The 22,922-nt window shown below is 44.8% G+C and overlaps 1 protein-coding gene across 1 annotated transcript in view; it reads right to left on the reverse strand.

Moving 5' to 3' along the window:
• The window catches only part of RETREG1 (reticulophagy regulator 1), a 177,738-nt gene that overhangs the window by 107,507 nt on the left and 47,309 nt on the right, over positions 1 to 22,922 (reverse strand). Inside the window, exons 2-3 of the mRNA XM_083188106.1 lie at positions 10,257 to 10,363; positions 5,641 to 5,671 (exon numbers count right to left, since the gene is read on the reverse strand). Of these exons, the coding sequence (XP_083044232.1) occupies positions 5,641 to 5,671; positions 10,257 to 10,363 (138 nt within the window). The remainder of the gene's footprint in view (positions 1 to 5,640; positions 5,672 to 10,256; positions 10,364 to 22,922) is intronic.

Below are 22,922 nucleotides of genomic sequence, written 5' to 3' on the forward strand. Positions count from 1 at the left end.
AGGAGTGCGGTTAGCCTGCGGAGTAGAACGAATATTTAGTCTGTGGGAGGTTTAGGTGTGGAAGTGTTCAGGCTAAGGGATATTTAGGTTTAGGCAGTGGAGGAATGAGAGGGCAAGCCGTTGGGATGCCTCAGTATGTACCACTGATAATCCTCAAAATGGATAATCCATTACAGTGCTGAACCTCAAAATTTTACTTAGTAAGTGTGTGGCTTCGGACAGGTGGCCCGGATTTGGGAGACCCTTTCTACCTGCCTCCCAAGAAGCACTAGAGGTCCAAGACAAGGGGGTCCAGCCCGCACATGATTGAAGGCCCTTATAATCATGGGAACCTGGGCAGCTGACCAGTGAACTTATTTGGTATTTGTTAAGATGGTCCTTGTTGCATAGTAAGTAAACTGGAGAAAGATTTATTGATACCCCTTTCAGACATGCAACCCAGCAATTACCCAGTATTTTGAGTGCTGGATCATTTTGCCGGGTGCACCCCCTTTAAAAAAATGTCAACCCGGTAATTTGCTGAAAAACACAAGTTATTTGTGTAGTGGGAAAGGGTCTAACCAGGTCATAAATCCCGGATTGACGACCCCTGGTAAAAAGCAGGGTCATCCCGGTATTTAAGACCTGGGATGACCCTTTCACACTACACAAATTACCGGGTAGTATTCTTTCACCCGGTAATTTGCTGTCTGAAAGGGGTATACTGTAAGTAACTTAAGAAGTCCTTAAAACATGATAAGGCAGCTCTATCATGCATTTCTCTAGTTTAATAAATTGTCATAATAATGAAGGTCTATTTTACTTAAAATTCCCATCTCTAATAAACTGTGGCATAAGAAAGTTTGCACTGAAAGAAAAAAAAATCAGACTGCTCCATTTAGTTAGGGCCAGTTGTAAAAATAGTCTGGCCAGTGCAGCAGTTCTCAGAACTGAGTTACATGGAAGAGTTGTTCTAGTGAATGGACATCAATAGTGAAATTTATCCCACACATGAGCTTCCAGAAAATACAAGGTTTATTAACAGACATTCTACATGGAGTAGCATCATGAAACTTTATCTGGGACATGTAAGTTACACTTGCAGTACTACAGTGAACTAAAGGACCAGTGTGTATGCACAGCGATGACCGCAGTCATCACTGCGGGGAAAGCCGCTCCGTGCGTACACATTGAGCGTCTTTTCCCCTGCCCAGCGCCGACGGAGGGGGGAGGACGGTGTTGCATAGCGGAGTGCTATGCAAAGCCATCCTGAAAGCCGCTCATCTGCTGGTATAACCAGCAAATGAGCGGCTTTCTCAGCGATGATGCAGGAGCGCACGCAGCAGCCCTCACCGCTCATCGCCGGGCCATACACAGTGGGCGGCTTTGAGCTGAAAGCCACTCAAACCTGCTGTTTTGAATGACTTTCAGCTCAAAGTCGCCCAGTGTGTATGGGCCTTTAGATGTAGGCCACTAGAGTACCTAACATACACATGCACATGGTTTAATTATCCATTGCCCTGGATTCTAAAGCAGATGTTCCATGAGTGATATTTACAGACATATAGTGGAAAACATTTCATACAACTTTTAATGATGGGTTTAAAAATGAAGGTAGATATGTTGGAATTTGAGTTTTGCTTTCTGTCCAAATGTATACGCAAACCCGATAGTTTATGTACAAATCAAAAAGGTGGGTGATCTGCACCTGTTCTGCGCATGTGATCATGTTTGCAGTGCCCAAAAGCCACAACCTCAGTGACAGGCTGTGGCCTTTTGTGAGGCAGATAGGGGGTGTGAAGGCCAGGGTTTGCATCTGTGATGCAGATTTGCTGGACTTGTTTATGGAGCTTATGGCGGTAAGGCTGGGTAACCTGAAAGTGATTTAGCCAGACGATGGTCCCACATAGCTATCTGATGCTGTATCCTCTGTCGCAGCAGTGGATCAAGGCAAGAGGCATCTATTTACCCTAGAACCTTCTGCTGCTGTAGCATATATTAGCATCATTGCTGCGTGCAAGAAAGCAGCAGTGATGCGAACAGTGACCACATTGCCCATGGTTACTTCCAGGCAGAAGTGGATTGGGCATAGACTTAAGACTCCTCCTGGGCCAATATGGCCGTGGGGCTACCTGACGGCTAAGTGGGTTTCTTTTTACTTGTGGCTCTGCCCTAATTCCTGTATGAATTGCATGCTGGTGCCTGTCATAATGAGCAAAGCAGCCAGCAGAGGAGAACATTGCGAGAAGAGGCAAGCACTGCAGAGCGCTTTAGCTTACTGCATCTAAGTGCAGTACAGCTGGTTACAAACTGAGGGGTAGATGTATGAAGCAGTGATAAGAGAGAAGTGAGCCAGTGGAGAAGTTGCCTATGGCAACCAAACAACTTTCAAGTAACATTTATCAAGTGCATTCTATAAAATTATGGGTAGCAGCTGACTTGTTGACATGGCACACTTCTCAGCTGGCATACCTCTTCTCACCTATCGCTGCTTTATACATCTACCCCTGAACTGTCCCTGTCAGCAGGCACAGAGCCGGATTAGTGCAGCCAATTATCGTGGACCAGGAAACCGCGCAATAGATCGAGAGTGAGAAGAGTGCAGGCACTGGGGAGAGAAGAGCGGGTTGCAGAGGGAACTCTGATGGCAAGCAGATACTGCACTGTGCATTATGGAGTCTACATTTACTCTGGGTGGTACCAACGTGTGAAATAAAGAAACTAGAACCCAGACTTTGAACTGGGTATTAAGCCTCAATCACAATACCCTGCACTGAATTGAAAGTATATTCAGGATATCCAAGCACTCAGGCCCTTATTCTAGTTTCGGTCGGATGCGTATTTTCGGACAGGAACCGAGTGTTCTTAGCCCCGCCTTCTGTACGGATCGCTCACACCGTCCGTATGCGATAAGACGCCGACCAAACGGACCGCGAGTGGATTTTTCATGTGAACACCTCCTGCATCTGTGGGAACCTCCCCCGTCGCCGACCATCGAATGCTGGACCGAGTGGTCAGGCAGCACCGAGTGCTCCAGACCACTCGGGCATTTCTCCGTGCAAACGCAGGGATATGGGCGGGCAGCTGGCATGTGGCTATGTCATATGTCCGCCCCCACACGTGCGTCACGGCCGGATTACCATACGTACGTCCAGCGTTTTCACTTAAGAACATTATGACCATGTTTAAATAGCTTGACGGATAAAGTTCACACTAATCAATGAAGTGATTCTTTGCTTCAACGGTCTTATGGTGTGTACACAGGGTGTGTACACAGGGTGATATTCCTTTGCTATTCAACTAATAGGATTGCTGTGCAATCTGTGATAACTCATGTGCTATTTACATACAATTCATACGATCTACTTTCAGTCTGCACTATATAGTCATTGCTGCACTGCAATTTGGCTTTTCCATTTCAGCTGAACGGTAACACGCATCGGCATCAAATCGGGATAGAAGCTTAAAAACATGTTCTATCTCTATTCGATGTTTGTACAATCCCAATTCGATTTTGACTATACAGTCAAATTCGAATGTCAAATTGTACCATGTGCACACCAGGGTTGCCTACCCTCCCGGAATGGCCGGGGGGCTCCCGAAAATTGGGTCCCCCTCCCAGCCCCCCCCCGAAAGGTGGGCAACCATCCCAGATACCGCTCCTCCCCCGCGTGCGCATTTGCCCAGCGTCAGCGGTAATTTCCTGTGATTGCATCATTTAGCCCCGTCCCCTCCTTGAGCACCCGCAAATTTCAGGATTTGCCATACTGGGGGCTTGCCCTGCCCCCAAAGTGCTGCTGATCTCATCTCCGGGCTTCTCCCAGAGAGGAGATTTTAAAAGTAGGCAACCCTGGTGTACACAGCATAACTGATACCTGCTAATACTTCATGCTTTCTTTATACCAGGTAAAAAACAATGTGAACAGAAATACATCTCGTGAAGAATTGTCAATGATTAAATTGAAATGCTTCAGTATTTTACTTTGGTTCTCATCATTCATAAAATCTGTGCAATTTTATCATTTGATGAAGCTGCATCTGTGTGCAATATATTCCCTGCTAACCAGTCACTGCCAGTTCCTCAGGTAGGGAACTACAGTACTGAATGCTGTATTGTTACTGTATGTAAAAAAAAAAAAAGAATTCTTACAAGAATCTTTCTTGATACAACAGCGCCCTGTGGTCTACATCTGATTATACAGAATACCCTATTATGCTGTCTGTGTGAAAGCTGCAAACAACTGTACTTCATGGGAGGTCATATTTTATATAAGCGTGAACTTGCACAGTGCAGAAACGACTCAAAAAACAAAAATACTTTTAAATTAAATTATTCTTCCAAACACAACAAAGTCCTATATAAATACTTTGGTTGACAAGATGATTTTTATTTATTTATTGGGGGGGGGGTTAAGACTTCTATAACTGGCATGACTGGGGACATTATATATAACTGGTACTACACATGTGCAAGAAAATTATTGATGGCCATTCAAATTCAGTGCCTGAGATGGGATACAAGCTTTGTTTCATGTTTTGAAACCTTGTTTCATGCACAAATAAAATATATATATGTGTGTATTTCATGTGTTTGAACAACATAAATAAATAACTCCCAACTGTCACGCTTTTCACTGGAACGTCCCTTTTTTTGGGATGTTCCCGTGTCCCGCACGGGGCCGGCAGTGTCCCACGGTGAGTGGGCAGTTGGGAGTCCCCCTTGTCACCCATGAATAGACGCTGTGCGCATGCTGTCAGGTCAAGCCCCCAAAATTTTGGGCGTGCATGCATTTCCCTCCTTCTGTCACTCCAATGTTTGGAGGTATGTAAATGCAGAATACCTCAGGATACCTCATTGAAATATTAAATATTCCGAAATACAGAATAATCCGTTATTCAAAATGTCCGGAGCATTTTGGATAAGGGAGATTCAACCTGTGCCACTAAAATATAGTCATAGCACCAGATATATCAAGCTTCAAAAAGTGATAAAATGGAGAGTGATACACAGCCAGCCAATCAGCTCCTAACTGTCATGTTACCGAATGGCTTTAAAAAAGAAAGATAGGAGCTGATTGACTGGCTGTTTACTACTCTCCATTTTAACCCTTTTTGAAGCTTGTTTCCCGGGTCGACCAACCTGACATTTCGACCCTGGTCACGACCAGGGTTGAATACGGTTGTTGCCCGGGTTGCTGTGCTGTGCGAATGGGTAACCCGAGTCGAGCAACCTGGGTCACGTTCACACTATGGAGGAGGCAGTGCTTGGAGACAGCATCAGCTCCAAGGGTTGCCTCCTCCCCCAACACGCCACCACTCCGCCCCCGTATGATGTCAGCGACCCAGCAATAAGCCGGATGGCTGTGGTAGCTTTAGACCCGGCATTCCGGCATATTATAGGACCAGGTGCACCAAGCATCAAAAAGTGATAAAGTGGAGAGTGGTAAACAACCAGCCACTCTGCTCCTACCTGTCAGGCTGGGTGTGAAAATTAGAAACTGTTTGGCTGGTTGTTTATCATTCTCCACTTTATCACTTTTTGATCCTTGGTGCATCTGGCCCACTATGTTTATCGTGGCATGTAACTATCTTCAAGCAGAGAAACTGCACAAAGGCAACCATACAGAATAATGCAGAACAAAGCAATAGAGTGTATCATACCTTCTGACAAAGCCTTCCCATAGCTGTACACCTGGAAAACAAATAAGAGTATAAACCAAAAGATTTTACCACTCAAAGGTTTAAATATTTATTTTTACCTTTCCCCACCTCTCCCCCATATCAGAATAGCAAGGTTTTAGTGGCTGTGACCAATACTTTATGAGAGATATGTGCCCCTCCCTCGTTTACCACATTTCTATAATGACTACTCCTATAGGGATGGAAGGAGATTTCTGAAACACAGTGGTGCCAAAGTGACATACAGAATGAGCAGTGCTGTCAACACAATTTTTTGGTACGGTAAACTGTGACATATATGTACAGTACATTCTAATTTGGTTACCTTTATGCTAATTTTTCTCTCAATGTAAAGACTGTAAAGAACCACAGTGTAAATGTGGCACCCGGCAGCGGGTCCCACTGCAGCCGGATTCCATTGGGTTGCCCACGCCAACAAGGGGGTAGATTTCCTCCCCTCAAGTGCCGGAGCTAAAGGGGCGGGACCGAGTGAAGTGGAGCGAGAGGAGAGAGGAGGCTGGATGCGCGGGGGTCAGCCTGCGCCGTGCGGGAGGAAGCGCCGGCGTGGAGGAGTGAGCTTGCACGAGACCCGGGGAGAGAAGGCAGTGACGGCAGAGGTACGGAACGCTGCCGACTGCCGCACAGCACTGCAGGATTTCAGCAACCCCCGGCGGTGACTGACAGCTCTGAGCTCCATAGCCCGGCACCGCTAATGCCTCCTCCCAGCGCCGCACACCAGGGAGAGCCTGTGGACAGGCACCCGGCAACACTTATTAGCAGCTACCCGGGAGAAGGGGGGCAGGCTGCTCTTTGGAGGGGAGATGCTGCGCAGATCCATAGAAGAAGCCTCCGGTATCAGAAGGCCCCAGCAGGTATCAGAAGGCCCCAGCAGAACGTGAGTTTGGCCCTGGTGGCCACTATTGGGCACTCAGTTAAAACACCCCAGCAAGCGGGATCAAGAAGGGTCTGAGAGTGCTGGGTTGGCCATAGGAGGCACATCTAATTCAGCCCCACTAGTTGTGGATGGGATTTCCTCCCTTACCAACCGTGCGGACACCCATAGAGGCCACAGCCCCTACACTTAGCTAACACTCCCGCCCTGTCGTAGTGACAGTGTCACCAGGTTGCAGACAGACCAAGTTACAGCAGACCCAGGCTATTGATCCGTAGGAAGGCCTATCTAGAGTACTAACCAGGCTATTGATCCGTAGGAAGGCCTATTTAAAGTGAGACCCCCGTCTATTGATCCGTAGGAAGGTCGGGTTGTCCATTAGACACGCGCGCCCCTGGGAGTCGTATATTACTTCCTGTGTACAGGCCGAGTTCTAGATTCAGATCCAGGACAGAAGTCGGGTACCAGTACCTTTAAGGCACCCATTGTTAGGCATTACATATGTATGTTGGTTGATAGGGTAATTCAGGGAGGAAGAGGTTCTTCAGAGTATTTCCCTGACTGCTTGATAGGGTAAAGGTGACCTCAGGGTAGTTAAACCCGTACTAGTTATCTGGTTAATATTTATCGAAGTTATGCCAAGATTCAATTGTAGGCCTGTAATGTGAAAGCTGTTTTTTTTGCTTAATGGTAAGCAATAAAATCAACCTTGTTCAATTGCATCGGTCTCTGTAAATCCATACTCATCCATTGTGTACCAATATCCTGGAGTAAAAGATCCTGCCCGGACCGGGTTTATCGCATATATTGCCTATATAATATGACACCTATCTTACATCCTATAGATTGCGGGGTCATGGAGGTAGGAGGGCCCTTGCAAGCAGGGCCCTCCTACCCCCATGATGGTTTGTATCTACCCAGTTTGTTTAATCACTGTAGTTTCCAATTGTTAAACGCAACGGAATGTGCTGTATTAATATGGATACTAGAATTTTGCTAAATCATTTCCTACTGTCCCACATAACGGAAACATACAATGGGAGTATTAGGACTAGAGCAGGCATTCCCAACCACAGTCTTCAAGGCACACAGTCCAGGTTTTATTGATACCCATGCTTGAGCATAGGTGACTTAATTACTCTCCCCCCTCGCCTCACTGACTCCTCCCCCCCCCCCAACCCCCATGCTGGCTCTCCCTCCAGCAGCAGCTTCAGCCAGGGCCCCTGACACTCTGGCCCAGCCCCACAGAAGACAGCCTCTGGACCCATCCATGCTGGCCTATTTTAGCCCTTTCACTACGGCCCTGTGGGGGGTGAATTCAAGATGGCTCCGCTGATGGCTACCTAGGATCTGTGCCACCCAGCCTAAAATATGTACCCTGTGTCACCCCTGTAGTGTTCCATATCTGTACTGTTGCAGCGACTTAGTGGCACCACTGAATGGCTGCCTGGGTGCTGTGCAGCTCAGCAAATATATGTTCCCCATGTCTGTGTCCCTCATCAGGATACACATATCTGTATGTGTGATGGAAGCGGGACCATTTGTCTACAGCAAAAAGATAGACAACCATTAGGTCGACACCATTAGTTAGACCAGCAAATAGGTCGACATACAAAAATGTCGACATGACAAAAGGTCGACATATCAAAGGGTCGACGTGCCAAACGGTCGACAGTGTCTAGGTCGACAGTCATGGTCAACATGGGGTTTTTCACAGTTTTTTGACCCATGTGTCCATGTCGACACAGTCGACATGGACGTAGTTTGAATTTAACCGCAGCCCCTCACATCGCTCGCCGTGCTTCGGGCACGGTGCCTCGCTGTGCTCGGCACACGATTTTATTCACACACCTCGCCCAAGTGGATGGAAGGGCATGAAATATCCCCTGTCGGCACATGTCGGCTAAAAAAACAGTGGAAAACCCCATGTCGACCTTTTGACTGTCGACCTAGACATGGTCCACCTTTTTGCTTGTCGACCTTTTGGCATGTCAACCTATTTGCTTGTCTAACTAATGGTGTCGACCTAATGGTTGTCTATCTTTTTGCTGTAGACAAATAGTCCGGATACCATGTGTGATATATATCTGTACTGTCACTGTTTTACTTGTTCCTATCCTGCTTGTCGCACAGCAATCCAAATCTAATTCCTAGTATACACAAGTATACCTGGTCAAATAAAGCTGATTCTGATTCTCATTGGTACCTTCCTTATTTTGATGTAACCATCTGTGCTGAAGCCTAGATATCACTAAAACCTGCATGTTAAGGGCCCTTACACCTACGGTGTATCGAGGCAATCCCCCGATCCTCTGACAGTCATGGGATAAAAATCCTGATCCATGATCCCAGCGAGGATCGCGGAATGTGGACTTATTTTACATGCTTAATGTCCCCGATCTGCCTGACGGCTCGAAGATCATCGATGCCTGCCGATCAGCACATCCGCTTGGCAGATCGTGGGTCAGTGTATTGTTCCTTTAATGTGCCTTGAGGACTGAGGTTGGGACGCCTGGTCTAGAGATAAGATACCTGGGTGAAAACAAGTTGAATGCTAGTAGACAAATGGAATATCATTATCAAAGATCATGAAATGAATATGCATTTTTTTTACAATTCTCCAAATACCAATTTCTCTTTTAGGGCGGGATGTACTAAGGGGAAAATGCAGTTAAACCCCCATTTTCGGGGTTTTACCGTATTTTCTAATGTACTAAGATCCATCCGCCCCGACTTCGCAAGGCAGGGTATCGCCACCTTGGGGTGGCGATACCCTATAGAATCCTATGGGCTTCTATCGCCACCGGTCAAACACAGCAGATGCAGACCCCCCTCTCCACCCTCTGTGCTGCTGTCACAGCCGGGGATGTCCTTCTGGCTACAGGGGGGAGGAGGACATGCCGGGGCCCGCCGCAGAGTCCAGGAGGTGACACCACATCACATGTATCGCGGTGGGCCTCCGTCAACGCACCGCAATGCTAGCCGCATATGTTAGTACATATGTGCTAGAATCGCAGCGGGGGAGTAACGAGTGACAGCGATGTATATTAATACATCCTGCCCTTAATACTTGCTGAATGCAATCCTCAGGCTTCTGGTTCGTATTACAATATATGCATTTTGTAAACTATATTATAAAAACAACCCAAAAAGATTTAGTAATCCCTCATTATATCCTGCACATGGGATACAGTCATTAGGTCTACACCAACTAGGTCAACAAGCATTGGGTCGACACCACTAGGTCGACAAGCAGCAATGTTGACATGGGTTTAGGTCGACATGGGTCAAGGTCGACATGGGTCTAGGTCGACAAGTCATTAGGTCGACATGGGCTAGGTCGACAGTCAAAAGGTTTTCACTATTTTTTGAGCCGACATGTGCTGGTATTTCATGCCCTGCCATCCACTAGGGCGTGGTGGGAGAGTAAAATAGTGTGCCAAGTGTAGCGCGAGGCACCGTGCCTAAAGCGTTGTGAGCGATGCAAGGGGATGCGGTGCACTTCAAACTGTGTCCATGTCGACTGTAAAAAAAAACTGAAAAACCCCATGTCGACCTTTTGACTGTCAACCTTGCCCATGTCGACCTTGACCCATGTCGACCTAGTGGTGTTGCCCAATGCATGTTGACCTAGTTGGTGTAGACCTAACAACCCACACCCCTGCACAAAGCTATTTAGTTTTACAACAGTAAAGGATGTGCTTACCTCTACTTCCGGACAATATAAAATGTTTAATAATCTGAACCATAACGAGTCCAAGTAAAAAGAGTGATAGTAAGTGATAGATTCTCCATGGAGTCACAGCAAGAAACCTAAAATAGAATAGAAGAAAAATCAGACCGTATAAAACCCAGAGACTGACACAGCATTGATTCGGTGTATACAGTAGTCTTATTTCACTCTGTTAACATGGCATTACCATACCTCCCAACAGTCCAGATTTTAGCAGGACAGTCCCGATTATTAGGGCCTGTCCCGCTGTCCCACAGTGTCCCGCGGTGAGGGGGGGCTGTTGGGAGTCCCCCCTGTCGGCTGCTAAGCATGCGCACAGCGTCTATTCCTGCAGCCAGGGGGCTGGGGGCATGGCTTCATGTATTGTGATTAACAAGTGGTTCCATATAAGTGGCCATAACAAACGTTATTGAAATGAATGTAGCCAGTGGCGTAACAATAGCCCCGCTGCCCCCGCAGTGGTGGGAAGGCGCTGAGTAAATGTGGGCGCCGGGGGTCTGCGGGGCTATCACTGCACTGCTGCTGAGTGACGGGACCTGCAGATGTACTTGCCTGCAGTCCCGAATCCATACCTCCCAACTTTTCCTGAGCACGCCGGAAATTTCGGGGGGGGGGGGGGGGGCTTTGTATATCCATGCTTTTCCAAATCTGAGTTTACTCATACGCAATTGGAAATTCCAATCCGCATATATGTGCATATAGTTGCAATTTATGGATGTAACTACTGTTGGAATTAATAATGTATGAATTTGCACTAGTGTCCCACAGATGTCATTGTGATAACCTTCTATTTCTATTCAGAAATGTATAGTTTTTATAGTTTTTTATATTTTATTATTGTATTAATAAATGTATTGATTTTTATGACAATTGCGCTCCTTTTTTTATTAAGAAATGCTTGTGCTTTAAATACAGAATCACTCTTAGGAGCAGCAACATTGTTATAAATTTGAATTCAATCTAATTTATTTTCCTGTGGTGCCTTTTATTGACAGTGTCACTAACGGCGGGTTATTGCGCGCCTGATTTTGTCCTATCTGTGATTTACATCGTGTGTCTAAATATATCACCCGTTTGCAATATCACAGATTGGCTATTGTATTGTGTTTCTGAACACAAAGACAGAACTTATTCAATTAGGAATTATTAGAAAGTCACAATGCTTTAAAAAAATGTATTTACAAAATATACTGTATTATTGGAAAACAGAAACCATGAAAACAGAAACTGTGTAAACAGAAATGAAAACTCATGCGACTGTTGTCGAGAAGCTGAAACAGGGACAGATCCTCAATAGCAGATGGACCCTAAAGAAATGATATTGTAGATACAGTACTAAGATTCAAATCTACTTATTTCTAATGGGCCCTACACACATAGCGATGTGTGCAGGGCTACCTAGCTATGCTAGGTCGGGCTGTGCTGCGCCGCTATCGCATAGCACACAGAGCTGACAGCCCACACACAGAGCGAGCTGTCAGCTCTGTGTGCTAAGCTAGCAGACAGCGCCAGTGTTCTCTGGTGGGAGAACCCTGCCGATGCCGAGATTGATGGACACTGTCCATCAATCTCGGCCAGCGACAAAGACGCGCGGGGACGCGCACTGCTGCCGATATAGCCCCCACACATACACCGATGTGAGGGCATTTGCTAAGCGACTTTGCCAAACTAAGCAAAATCGCTTAGAAAATGCCTTAATATCGGCATGTGTGTAGGCCGTATAACAGTGGGACATAAAACTCATTCAGTATAATCCAACAGTTTTATTTGTAGCAAATGTTTATATGGCAATATATTCATTGTGATCATTTAATCGGTTTTACAACTACTTGTGTTTCACACACTCAAGTCAGGAATTAACAAATTAGGTACTTGTGTATTATCACGGCGCCCACGATGTTTATCTTAGTAAATTGCATGCATCGCATCACATGCGATATAGCGGCATGCGATGCGATACGATTTTTTATTGTACAAGCACCCTAATGTGTGCTTACAATGTTAAATGCACCCCCATTGTCAACGCCAACCCAAAGCGTGGCGATCGCAGCGAGCCCGTGAGGGGCGGCGGTACACGTCCTCCGGCCTTTTCATACCCCTACTATCCATGTCGGCGTGGAGTTGATTTTAGATAGTCCCCAAGCCCGAAGCGTGGTGAGCGCAGATGACTTTACATGTATTCCGCATCCCCTGGCGGGGCTCTCTGCGCTCACCACGCTTTGTGCACACCACACTATCTAAAATCAACACCACGCCGATGTGGTTAGTGGGGGTATGAAAAGGTTGGAGGACTGCACTCGCCACACTTCCGGTTGGCGTTGATAGTGGGGGTCGCGTTGACAATGGGGGGCATTTAACATTGTATGCACCCATCAGGGTGCTTGTACAATTAAAAATCGCATGCAATGCGATATTTAATTGGACATTTTGGCTTTTTCATGCGAAAATCGCATCGCATACCCTATTTAGTGGTATGCGATGCGATGGGCGCCGTGATAATACACAAGTATTTGTACGGCGCTGCGAAACACTTGTGGCGCCTTATAAATAAAATTATAATAATAATAATAAGTACCACAAGTTATTGTTCCTCTGTAATAGCTTTCAAATATATAATTATATTACATAGAATATGTAGACCTACAGTACAGTCTAAATACTATAACACAGATTTATATAAAGAGGAACTTATTTGGTACTTTAATTCTAGAAAGTACTGATTTACTGTGTTATGTTCTCTATAAGGATAACATGAAAACCTGGGGAGATTCCAGCATCTGATGTTATCTGTAGTGTTGAGGGCCTAAATTATCTACACAAACATCCCTCCATATCATTGGCAGTCAAATACAGAAAACCCGCTGCGAGGCACCCTTTCTGAAGCACTGCGTGTGAAACGAGCGAAGTGGTGCACTGGAAAAAATTTCCATGTCGACATTTGGGTAAAAAAACAGTGAAAACCCCATGTCAACATTTTGACTGTCGACCTACACACTGTCAACCTATTGACCTAGACCCATGTCGACCTTGTCCCATGTCAACCTAGATCCATGTCGACCTTTGCCCATGTCGACCTAATTGTGTTGTGTTGACCTAATGACTGTCGACCAACTTGCTGTATACCAAACGATCCCAACCCCTTTGAGCTAGCATATGAGAATTGCTTTGGGCTGGCACATTAGGGAGGGCTCTGGCTGCAACATAAAGGGCTCTGATCTAATGGGGTCTCTAGGCTGGCACATACTGTAAGTGTAGGGGGGTCTGAACTGGTACATGGGGTCTCTGGGTTGATATATACTGTAAGGAGGTTCAGGGTGAGCACACAAGTGTGGGGAAGGTCTGGGCTGGCACATACTGTAAGTGGGGGCTTTGGGCTGACACATGGCTTACCATTTTGTAGGAGGCAACTTGTAAGAGAAACATCTTGTGGCCTTCCCTTTAAAGTACATTGCCTAATACCGCAAGGTATCACAGAGACCCTGCGCCTCTCCAAAGATGGCCACCGCCGCAAAAGGAGACAGCCGCTAGAGGTCCCCCTGCACCATGGACACTAACAAACGCATGTCTTGTCTTTCCTGTGGCGGCGGCCGGGGTGCAGGGTCTCTGTAATGCTCTCAGACAGAGACTCTACGTCTCTGCTGCGGACGGGTGAGCGGCATCCAGTGGGCGGACCGGCGGGCAGTGAGTGTAGTGCCAGGCGCCCTGCTACTCTTCAGTGCCCGTAGCTTGTGCTCCACCCTCACTATGCCTCTGACTCTAGCATCCTTAAAAACAGTCTGCTGTTAGGGAAAGCCATTTTGTTGGAGACATTATTCATTAGCAGCTGGAAGAGCGCCGGGAGCGCAGGCAAGTACATCTACAGGTCCCGCAGACTTGGTGGTGGCAAGCAGGGGGGTGAGTGAGTTTACTGGAGGGTGGGGCGCTACTGAAATTTTCTGGCGGGGGGAGGTGCATATTTTGTAGTTACGCCACTGAATGTAGCCATTGTGATTTATAACCAATGCAGGGAAATGCCGCTGATGATTCCATTTAAATGTATATATCTCTGATTTGTTTTTTATCTCCAAAATATGTAACAGCAGCATAATATGGGTTAGGTAAAACCAGGGAAATTGCTAGTCTCTTCAGGGAGACAGGGAGATTGCTACTATTTCAGGGAGCCTCCTGCAGAATGCAGAAGGGTAGGCATCTATGCATTGATGTCCATTATCAACTTAAGGATGTTGGCCTGTTTTCTTAAGAGTTGTCTCTCAGATCCGTCTGAATCTGAAGAACACAGGCCAAATCTGACTAGTTCTCTGTGAGAGATGTTCAAAATATCTGCTAAAAATGCCAGTGTCGCTCACATTTGTTATATAAATTCCCTATATAATGTAATACAGGTCATTATGATGAATTAAAATTGACAAATTCACTTGGCACTCAAAAGGTTCAAAGTGATGTAGGTTCTGCTACTGTATGTCTGACCAATAATTATTTATACCCCTTTAACACTGCCATAATAACCCGGGTTATTGCTGGGTTCGCGTGGGTGATTGCTAAGTTGAAAAGGGTCCTTGAATAATAACCAGGGTACAGTGACGCGGAAGCTACCATGGTCGAACTTGAAAGGCCTTGGGTAATGGTGCAGTGTAAATGGGAGACCCGGGTCACCCACCCGAACGCCACTAAACTGGGTCCAGCCTGTATTGTGAACTGGGTTTCCAGCCACTGTGACATGGCACAAAATTGCATTCAGTTACCCAGATCAGGCCCAGGTTTTAGGTGGAAAAGAGGTATAGTGAACCTGTGTAAAAAAAATCATAACACACTGCTCCATCTCTCCACTCGCTTCCATACAGTGAATGGCTGTCAGCACTCTGATCTGTGGATAGCTCCAGCCATCGACCAATTAGCATGCTGACAGCCATTCACCGTTTTGCTTCAATTAGTAGGCAGGTAGAGAATGCTGGACTTTGACTGATGATTGCTCCAGCCATCCACCAATCAGCATACTGACAGCCATTTTCTGTCTGGCTGCAGGCTGGAAAAACAGGAGGAGAATGCTGCCTGGTTCCTCTGTGTGTGATCCACAATCATGATGACCAAGAAGCTCAGGAGGCAGATGCCCACAACCCACTCTGCCCCATCTTAAAGGCCCTTAGAATTGGGGGGCCCTTGGTCAGATTCCCATTGAGCCCATACGTTAAGATTGCCCTGCTTATTGTTCTGTTAAGCATGAGAGCTGATGTGCAGAGTCACACCTTCGACTGGATGGACAGTGCCCAAGCTTGGGACACAAAAGCGGATCTTCTTGTAGCTCTGGACAATGGACTACAAAATTATATTTTTGTACTGAAATCATGTACACTCTTCATGTGTCAAACGGAATACTGTGGTTAGACAGAAGAAACTTGAAGTGATGAGAGATAGATGATTAATATTAGTGTCTACTAAAGCACTAAATGTTCTCTTTTTCAAACCTCCAAGTTTAAAACATTCTAACTAGTGGGACTTATATATGTAAAAAAATCTCAAATGATAAAGCCCTGCATGGTAGTTATACTGGCTTTGACATCACTGCAATGCCATATACTGTATCTGCAGTAAATATATGACAATATTGGTACTAACAAGCTAAGCATACAATCTTTGGTTTTATACTGTCCAAGAGGGACAAGAGTAGCCCCAGGGACAAAACAGAAGCACACTGGGCAGATTGGCACACCTTATAAAAATAAATATATGGAAAAATAAAAGGTACTTGTGTAGGTGGCTCACTACGCTTGCCACGCTATCTATAATCAACTCCATGCCAACATGGATAGTGGAGGTATGAACTACCCATGTTGGCATGGAGTTAAGTTATTTTATTTTAAATAGTTTGTGCCGAGCTGGCGCCGTGAAACTACACAAGTACCAAATAAACATTTCCAGCCATCTCTCCAAGCCTGAATTGTGTCCCCCATCAGTTTAGTATGCCTTTCCCTACATTATATTGATCTCCTGATTATTGTGTTGTGGACCTGCCTTCGGCTCACCAGTCTGTGCATGGAATTATGTGTCAGTAGTGTACAATGGTGGGCCGCTTATTATTCCAAATATATTTCTACATTTGGACCTTTGTAGTATTACATCAGATATTTCATGAATGTTATTTAGCTGAAGGGGGGGGGGGGGGCGGTGGATTCGATATATTATTGGCATTATTTGCTTTTCCACTTAGCCCCCATCATCGGCCCTGTTTTCGATGGTGGGGGCCTGCGCATGCACGTATATGCACATGTGCAGACCCCCAGTGCAAGGCATTGGCACAGACAAGGGAGGTAGGGTGGTAGGCAGCATCAGGAGACCACCCAGCATTTAATGGGCACCCGTATGAAAATGCTGGGTGTTCTCCTGGGAACGTAGGCGTGCCGTTGCCTGCTTGGGGTGGGCGGCTGACGAGCAGCGACCATTATTATAATTATTTATTATTATAATTTTATTTATAAGGCGCCACAAGTGTTTCGCAGCGCCGTACAAAGGAACAATACAGGGAGAAAAAAACTTGGCATAACATTGAATAAATATCAAAAATAGAGTACAAATACAGAGCGCCACAGATCAATACACATTACAGCTTAAATGTAAGTAGTGAGGACCCAATCAACATACAACTAGAGGCTTGAGGCCAATGATGGAGATGAGTATGCAGACGAAGATGGTCACTGAGTGTTTGAGTATGGGAGAGCTGTGAGTGAAATGTGAAGAGAAGTGGGCTTTGACAACAGGAGGGAAGAGGGCCCTGCTCAGAGGAGCTTACAATCTAGTAGGAAGGGGAGACAGACAGATTACAAGAGGTGCAAGTGAGTGGGTGGTGGTTAGATAGCAGGATGTAAACAGGCAGGGGTTCGAGAACCAGCTGGTTTATGCAGTGGGAAGGGTACGCTTTGATGAATAGGTGAGTTTTCAGTGCCCGTTTGAAGCTTTGCAAGGTCGGGGAGAGTCTAATGGAGCGAGGGAGTGCGTTCCACTGAAGGGGTGCAGCACGGGCAAAGTCCTGTACTCGTCAGCCGACTGTAGAGGGCGGGAGGGTTTATGAATGGAGATGAGGTTAGAGATATATGGAGCAATGGAATTAGAGATGGCCCTGTATGTGAGTGTGAGGTGTTTGAAGAGGATTCTGTAGGGGAATGGGAGCCAGTGCAGATTTTGTTGAAGGGGAGTGGCAGAATTAGAGCGGCGAGAGAGGAAGAAAAGCCTGGCTGCAGAGTTGAGGACAGATTGGAGAGGAGCCAGTTGGGATCGAGCGAGGCGGTGAGCAGAGCATTACAGTAGTCAAGCCGTGAGATGACCAGTGAGTGGATGATCAGCTTAGTTGACTCTGTGAGAGAAAGGGCCTGATGCGGGCAATGTTGCGTTACTGGAACCGGCAAGAATGGGCCAGGTGGTGAGGTGGAGCCAGAGACTGAGAAGTATCGGTTGGAGAGGTAAGAGGAAAACCAGTTGAAGACTGTGCCAGAGAGGCCAATGTTTTGGAGTGTGTGGAGGAGGAGAGGGTGATCCACAGTGTCAAAGGCAGCAGATAGGTCCAAAAGGATAAGCAGGTAGAAGTGACCCTTGGATTTGGCTGACAGCAGGTCATTGGTGACTTTCACTAGGGCAGTCTCAGCGGAGTGAAGTGGACGAAAGCCAGATTGAAGGGGATCAAGGATGGAGTGTTCAGACAGGTAGCTGGTGAGACGCCTGTAAACCAGCCGTTCTAGTATTTTAGAGGCAAAATGGGAGAAGAGAGATAGGGCGGTAGCCCTTTCAAATGATTTATCTCCCCTGAGGCCACATGTGAGGGGATGTGTTCTCATACACAGCAGGGACTGATGTGTATGTTCAAATATCCTTTGTATCGCGCTGTGGAATATGTGTGCTATGTAAATAACTGGTAATAAATAATACGATGTCAGTGATCCACCGGTTCCAACCAGTATACCATCAGATACACAGGGGCTGATATGCAATGCCCATATACAAGTAAATTGTTCATGCTTTAAACTGCATGAAGTTGCAGCTGCTATAAAGTTACACAGCATGCGTTCCGTGGTGTGAGTGTGCAGAGCTGCAGTACCAACTGAGACACTGTCTTGGAAATAAAAAATAAATGTATTGGGCATTTGTGGGCGGTAGCTATTGAGACACAGGGGCATGTTATGGGAGTATGTAGCATAACTGGTTGCATATTCAGACATTTAAAGTTTGTTATTGTTTGAATATGAGCGGGTTTAAGTAGCAGCCATACTTTTTATTCAATAGAGAGATTTTGAAAAGGAGGCAATGATTTATAGGACAACTAAAAATTCATGCTATTTAAAAAATATAAACTCCTATGTGGAATTGCTGCTTTACTATAAAGTGTCCCTTTGAAGTATTATATAGCAATCAAAACATATATATTAAATGTTCATAATTACAACTAACAAAGAATATGACATGTTAGTACTTGGAACTCACCTATCTATTATTGTTCTTAATAGCTGGGTGTTAACTTGGGTGTTAATCATGGTACAAAGACAAAGTCACATAATCACTGTCAAAGTATTGTAAACCCTATAAGAACCTGATAAAGTAGACAGTCTAAGCAGCTATACAAGTACCATGTTGTCTATTGAACCATGAGTGATTTTCCAAAGGTTTTATTTTATCACTATTTGGATCAAACATTTCAAAATATGTATTAATTAAGTTAAATAGACATTTATTTCTATGTTTTCGAAGCGCACTACTTTTCCCACTAGACCAGTGGTTCTCAAACTCGGTCCTCATGACCCCACACAGGTCACGTTTTCCAGGTCACCCGATAGGTGCACTCATTACTGACTGACACATTTGAAAAGATCCACAGGTGGAGCTAATTATTTCACTTGGTACTGAGAGACCTGCAAAACATGCACTGCGTGGGGTCCTGGGGGAGAACCTGTGCAATAGAGATATTTCATAAATATTTCTCAAGATGGACATTAGGCAAAATCACTCAAGATTGCAAGAAAATTATAAGCATACTAATTGTCCATATTCTATCTGCAAATAAATGTATGCAACTATCCTCGACCAATCCAAGCAGTCTGTGTTGGGTTTCCACTACAACAAGGATATCACAGGTGTGGGAACCCTGTGCTGCAGTTACCCCACTGCCACCCAGCAGGTGTCTGCAAGTGCTGGTGCCTCTTGGACAGCATGCCACAAAAAAACTGCACACCCCCCTTCCCAAGTCTACAAGATCTGCATTAAAAATGAGAGATAGGCTGCAGGGGTGGTAGACGTTAGTGTTAGGCAGTGGATGGAGTTACCGTGGAAATGTATAAATCCCCAAATTCTGGTGACCTTTGAGAGTATTTATAAAGCTGGTACTTTCCCCGTTCCCATGTTTGTGGTCTTGCCTGTGCAGGTAAAGAACCAGAAATTCTGGATGAAATCCTTGCTGGAGGGCTTGATGCTGTTATCGCTACTATAGTACACTTTTACTAGACTGGGTTTATTTAGTGTTGCCAAAATGGAGTAATTTCGTACTTGTCAGCGGTGATTATGGGGTGGCAGCAGCAACAGACTCCTCTGCTTGCACTCTGCTTTGGGGGGGGGGGGGGGGTGAGTGATCATACTGATCATGACCCCATGTACACGTAGTGACCCCCTTGTGTTGCTTGCACACTGCTTTGTGGCACAACATATGCATTTTTCTTTTTTTAAGTGGAAGTGGCCACACCTCCAAAGCTCCCTAAAGCCATGGTTTTACACTTGGCAAAGCCTTCTCCTGGAATCTCCATTGTTTGTTCTATGATTTCGTTATGAGCTTCTCAAAACTTTTAATTAGATCCTGGCCATCACTACTAGACCGGGACACCAGAACACAACAACAGTTGCTGCCATCCAACCACCTGCCTGGATTCTTGGAAGAGAACTTACTTGGATCCCTCTCCAGTCCGCCCTGGGCCTGGTCACCTGTCCGGCTACGCGTACCAATGAGTTTAGTGACATCACGTGACGCCCGAACCGCACATTGCTGCAGCTTCCCATCTGCCCTATCAAATCAGAATTTTTTCCGATTAAAACAAAAGGTCCCAATATCGAAAGCTTCTATAAAACAACGTTAACCGACTTTAAAAACCTTTGTCACAAAATTAAATCCAATCCACAGAAAAGAAAATGCAAATCCAACCTTACCAATAAAGAAAAGAAAGCCCTTAAAGAACTCACCTCTAATACAGATATTCTAATAAAAGAGGCTGACAAAGGCGGTGGTCTCGTGATACAGAACAGGGAGGACTACATTGCTGAAGCAATGAGACAATTAAATGACCCCGTCTTTTACACGAAATTAACAAAAGATCCTACTGCTTCCTTTTTGGCAGAATTATTTAGCCTCTTGGATCAAGCACTTGCTAGTGGGGCCATATCCAGGGAGGAATTTAAATTCCTATACCCCGAGCACCCAGTAGTTCCAATTTATTACCACCTTCCGAAAATACACAAGTCCCTCACAGCACCCCCAGGGAGACCTATTATTTCCGGTATTGAACAAAGATGGAGGGAATGGGGAGGTGGAAATGTCAGTCGCACTGGTGAATGTGAGAAAAAGAAAGGATCCTTTTCCTTATTTCATACATGAAGCCTCATTTGTCATTTTAAGTAATTACACAATTTTGGACTGAGGCGTGCTACCACTGGACAGGGAAAATATACAGAATTGGTTTTTAAAGAAAGCAGGTCTCGGTGTGGTGCACTTTCAAGAAGATAATGTTTAAAAATTAACTTTTAATTTATTTAGTTTAAGATGCGAAAATATTTAAAACCATACACACAACATGTAACAATTGAAGACAATTTAAAAAGGATATAATTATCCTGACGTGGCAGAGAGGAATGTCTTATATTTTGTTTCCAGTTACTTAATAATATACTAGCTTAGATAGGGACCGTGCCACTCAGCTATAATTAGTATGTAAATTCAGTGGTTTACAATTTTTATTGGTTTATAATTGAAGTAGCTGAAGTGTTTTCAAGGAGCAGACACAGGTCGGCGTCCCGGCCGTTCTGATCCTGCACAGGTCGTCTGTATGGATAAGTGTGCCTTAGTGTTTACCGGGGTACTGATGATTTCACTTATAGTATAATCACACTATCACACACAAGAGATAAGATAAGTAGAGATAGCGCCGGCCGTAGCCTGTGTGAGCGCTTCTTATCAGATGGTGCACGGATGATCTGGTAGCGCTGCGGACACGGACAGAGATAGATACTCTCTTCCGTGCAGTCAGCGCTTAGTCGGGCAGTAGTCTGCCCTGTGGTACCGGCTTGTAACCGTCCACTCTGTGCGGACTCACTGATGTGAGTTCCTAGCAGCGTCTGCTATAAGCAGATAGACGCGCCTCAGGTCAGACCGTGCAACACCCTACAAATTATCTAAGCATTCAAAATTAGATACATTTCAATTAATAACAAGTAACATTCGCCTCTGCCCACGTGAAACGCCGACGTACGTTTCGCATAGAGCTTTTTCAAGGCCAACCGGATGGCCGTCAGGGGAGCCTTCATATACTACGTTTCTCATGAATATTCATGGGATGCGGGGGTGTGTGTCTCTAGACATTTCTGTCATTGGTCGGTCTTATATTCCTGCCACTGAATCATTGTAAGCTGGTACGTTATACTTATATTCCCATCTCCCAATGGTATGTCATCTTTATTTAATATATATATACTCAATATACATATCTAACTCAGATTTTATTATTTTAGAACGAGGAGAAGTAAATTGTGAAAATAACGTGCTTAGACTACAAATGAAAAAGGTGACAAACAAACTGTGATGACAAGCGGTGTCCTGCCTCATCCCTGATATTCTATATATTTATCCTCTAACTGAGAATCAATATTTTGTGACCGTTGTGATAAAATTGGATTGGTTATTGTGAAATATAATAATAAAAGATATGAGTAAAAATAAAAATAAAAAATATGAATTATATGTATTGAATGAAATATTTAAATATCGAGGTGAAAGATATATAATAAGATGAAATGAATAGAAAACATTTTAAGCTATAGTGTCTAATAATTTTTAAAGAGTTACACCAGTACGTGTGGTGCCAATATAATGCACCGATAATTAGTGTTGTGAAGATAATTCACAAAATAGGAAAAGAGGAAAAAGATAAAAATAGGTGAATCATCTTTTTCCTTGTGACAATCAAATCGTCACTGTGTTTATAAATTGGTGTGCTCAAGGAAGATCTGAGTTATAATTTTTGATTTACGTACGATCCTTTTATATACATTTTTAATATTCACATCTATTACAATTTTAATTTTAATTTCATTCCCTCTTGTGATTTTGTGTTACCATATATGAGGGGAAAAGGAAAAAGAGAAAAGGAAAGAAAGGGAGATTGGTAGGAATTATATTTGTATGGAATTTCTGTCCAGTATGTCAGTGGACTGCCCTTTGTGGCAATGTGGCATATTCATTTTACACTTGTCCGATCCGTGAGTTATTCAGTCTGGAGATTTTCTTCAAGGAAAATGCATTTAGGGTTCAGGTATTTTTATCTTTATTGGTTGGAACATTCCTATATTGTATTTGGATGATGTTTTAGTTCCAATAACAGGTCAAGATTTTTATAAGTGTAC

Source organism: Crinia signifera, chromosome 5, assembly GCF_055691185.1.
Source record: "Crinia signifera chromosome 5, ASM5569118v1, whole genome shotgun sequence".
NCBI lineage: Eukaryota > Metazoa > Chordata > Amphibia > Anura > Myobatrachidae > Crinia > Crinia signifera.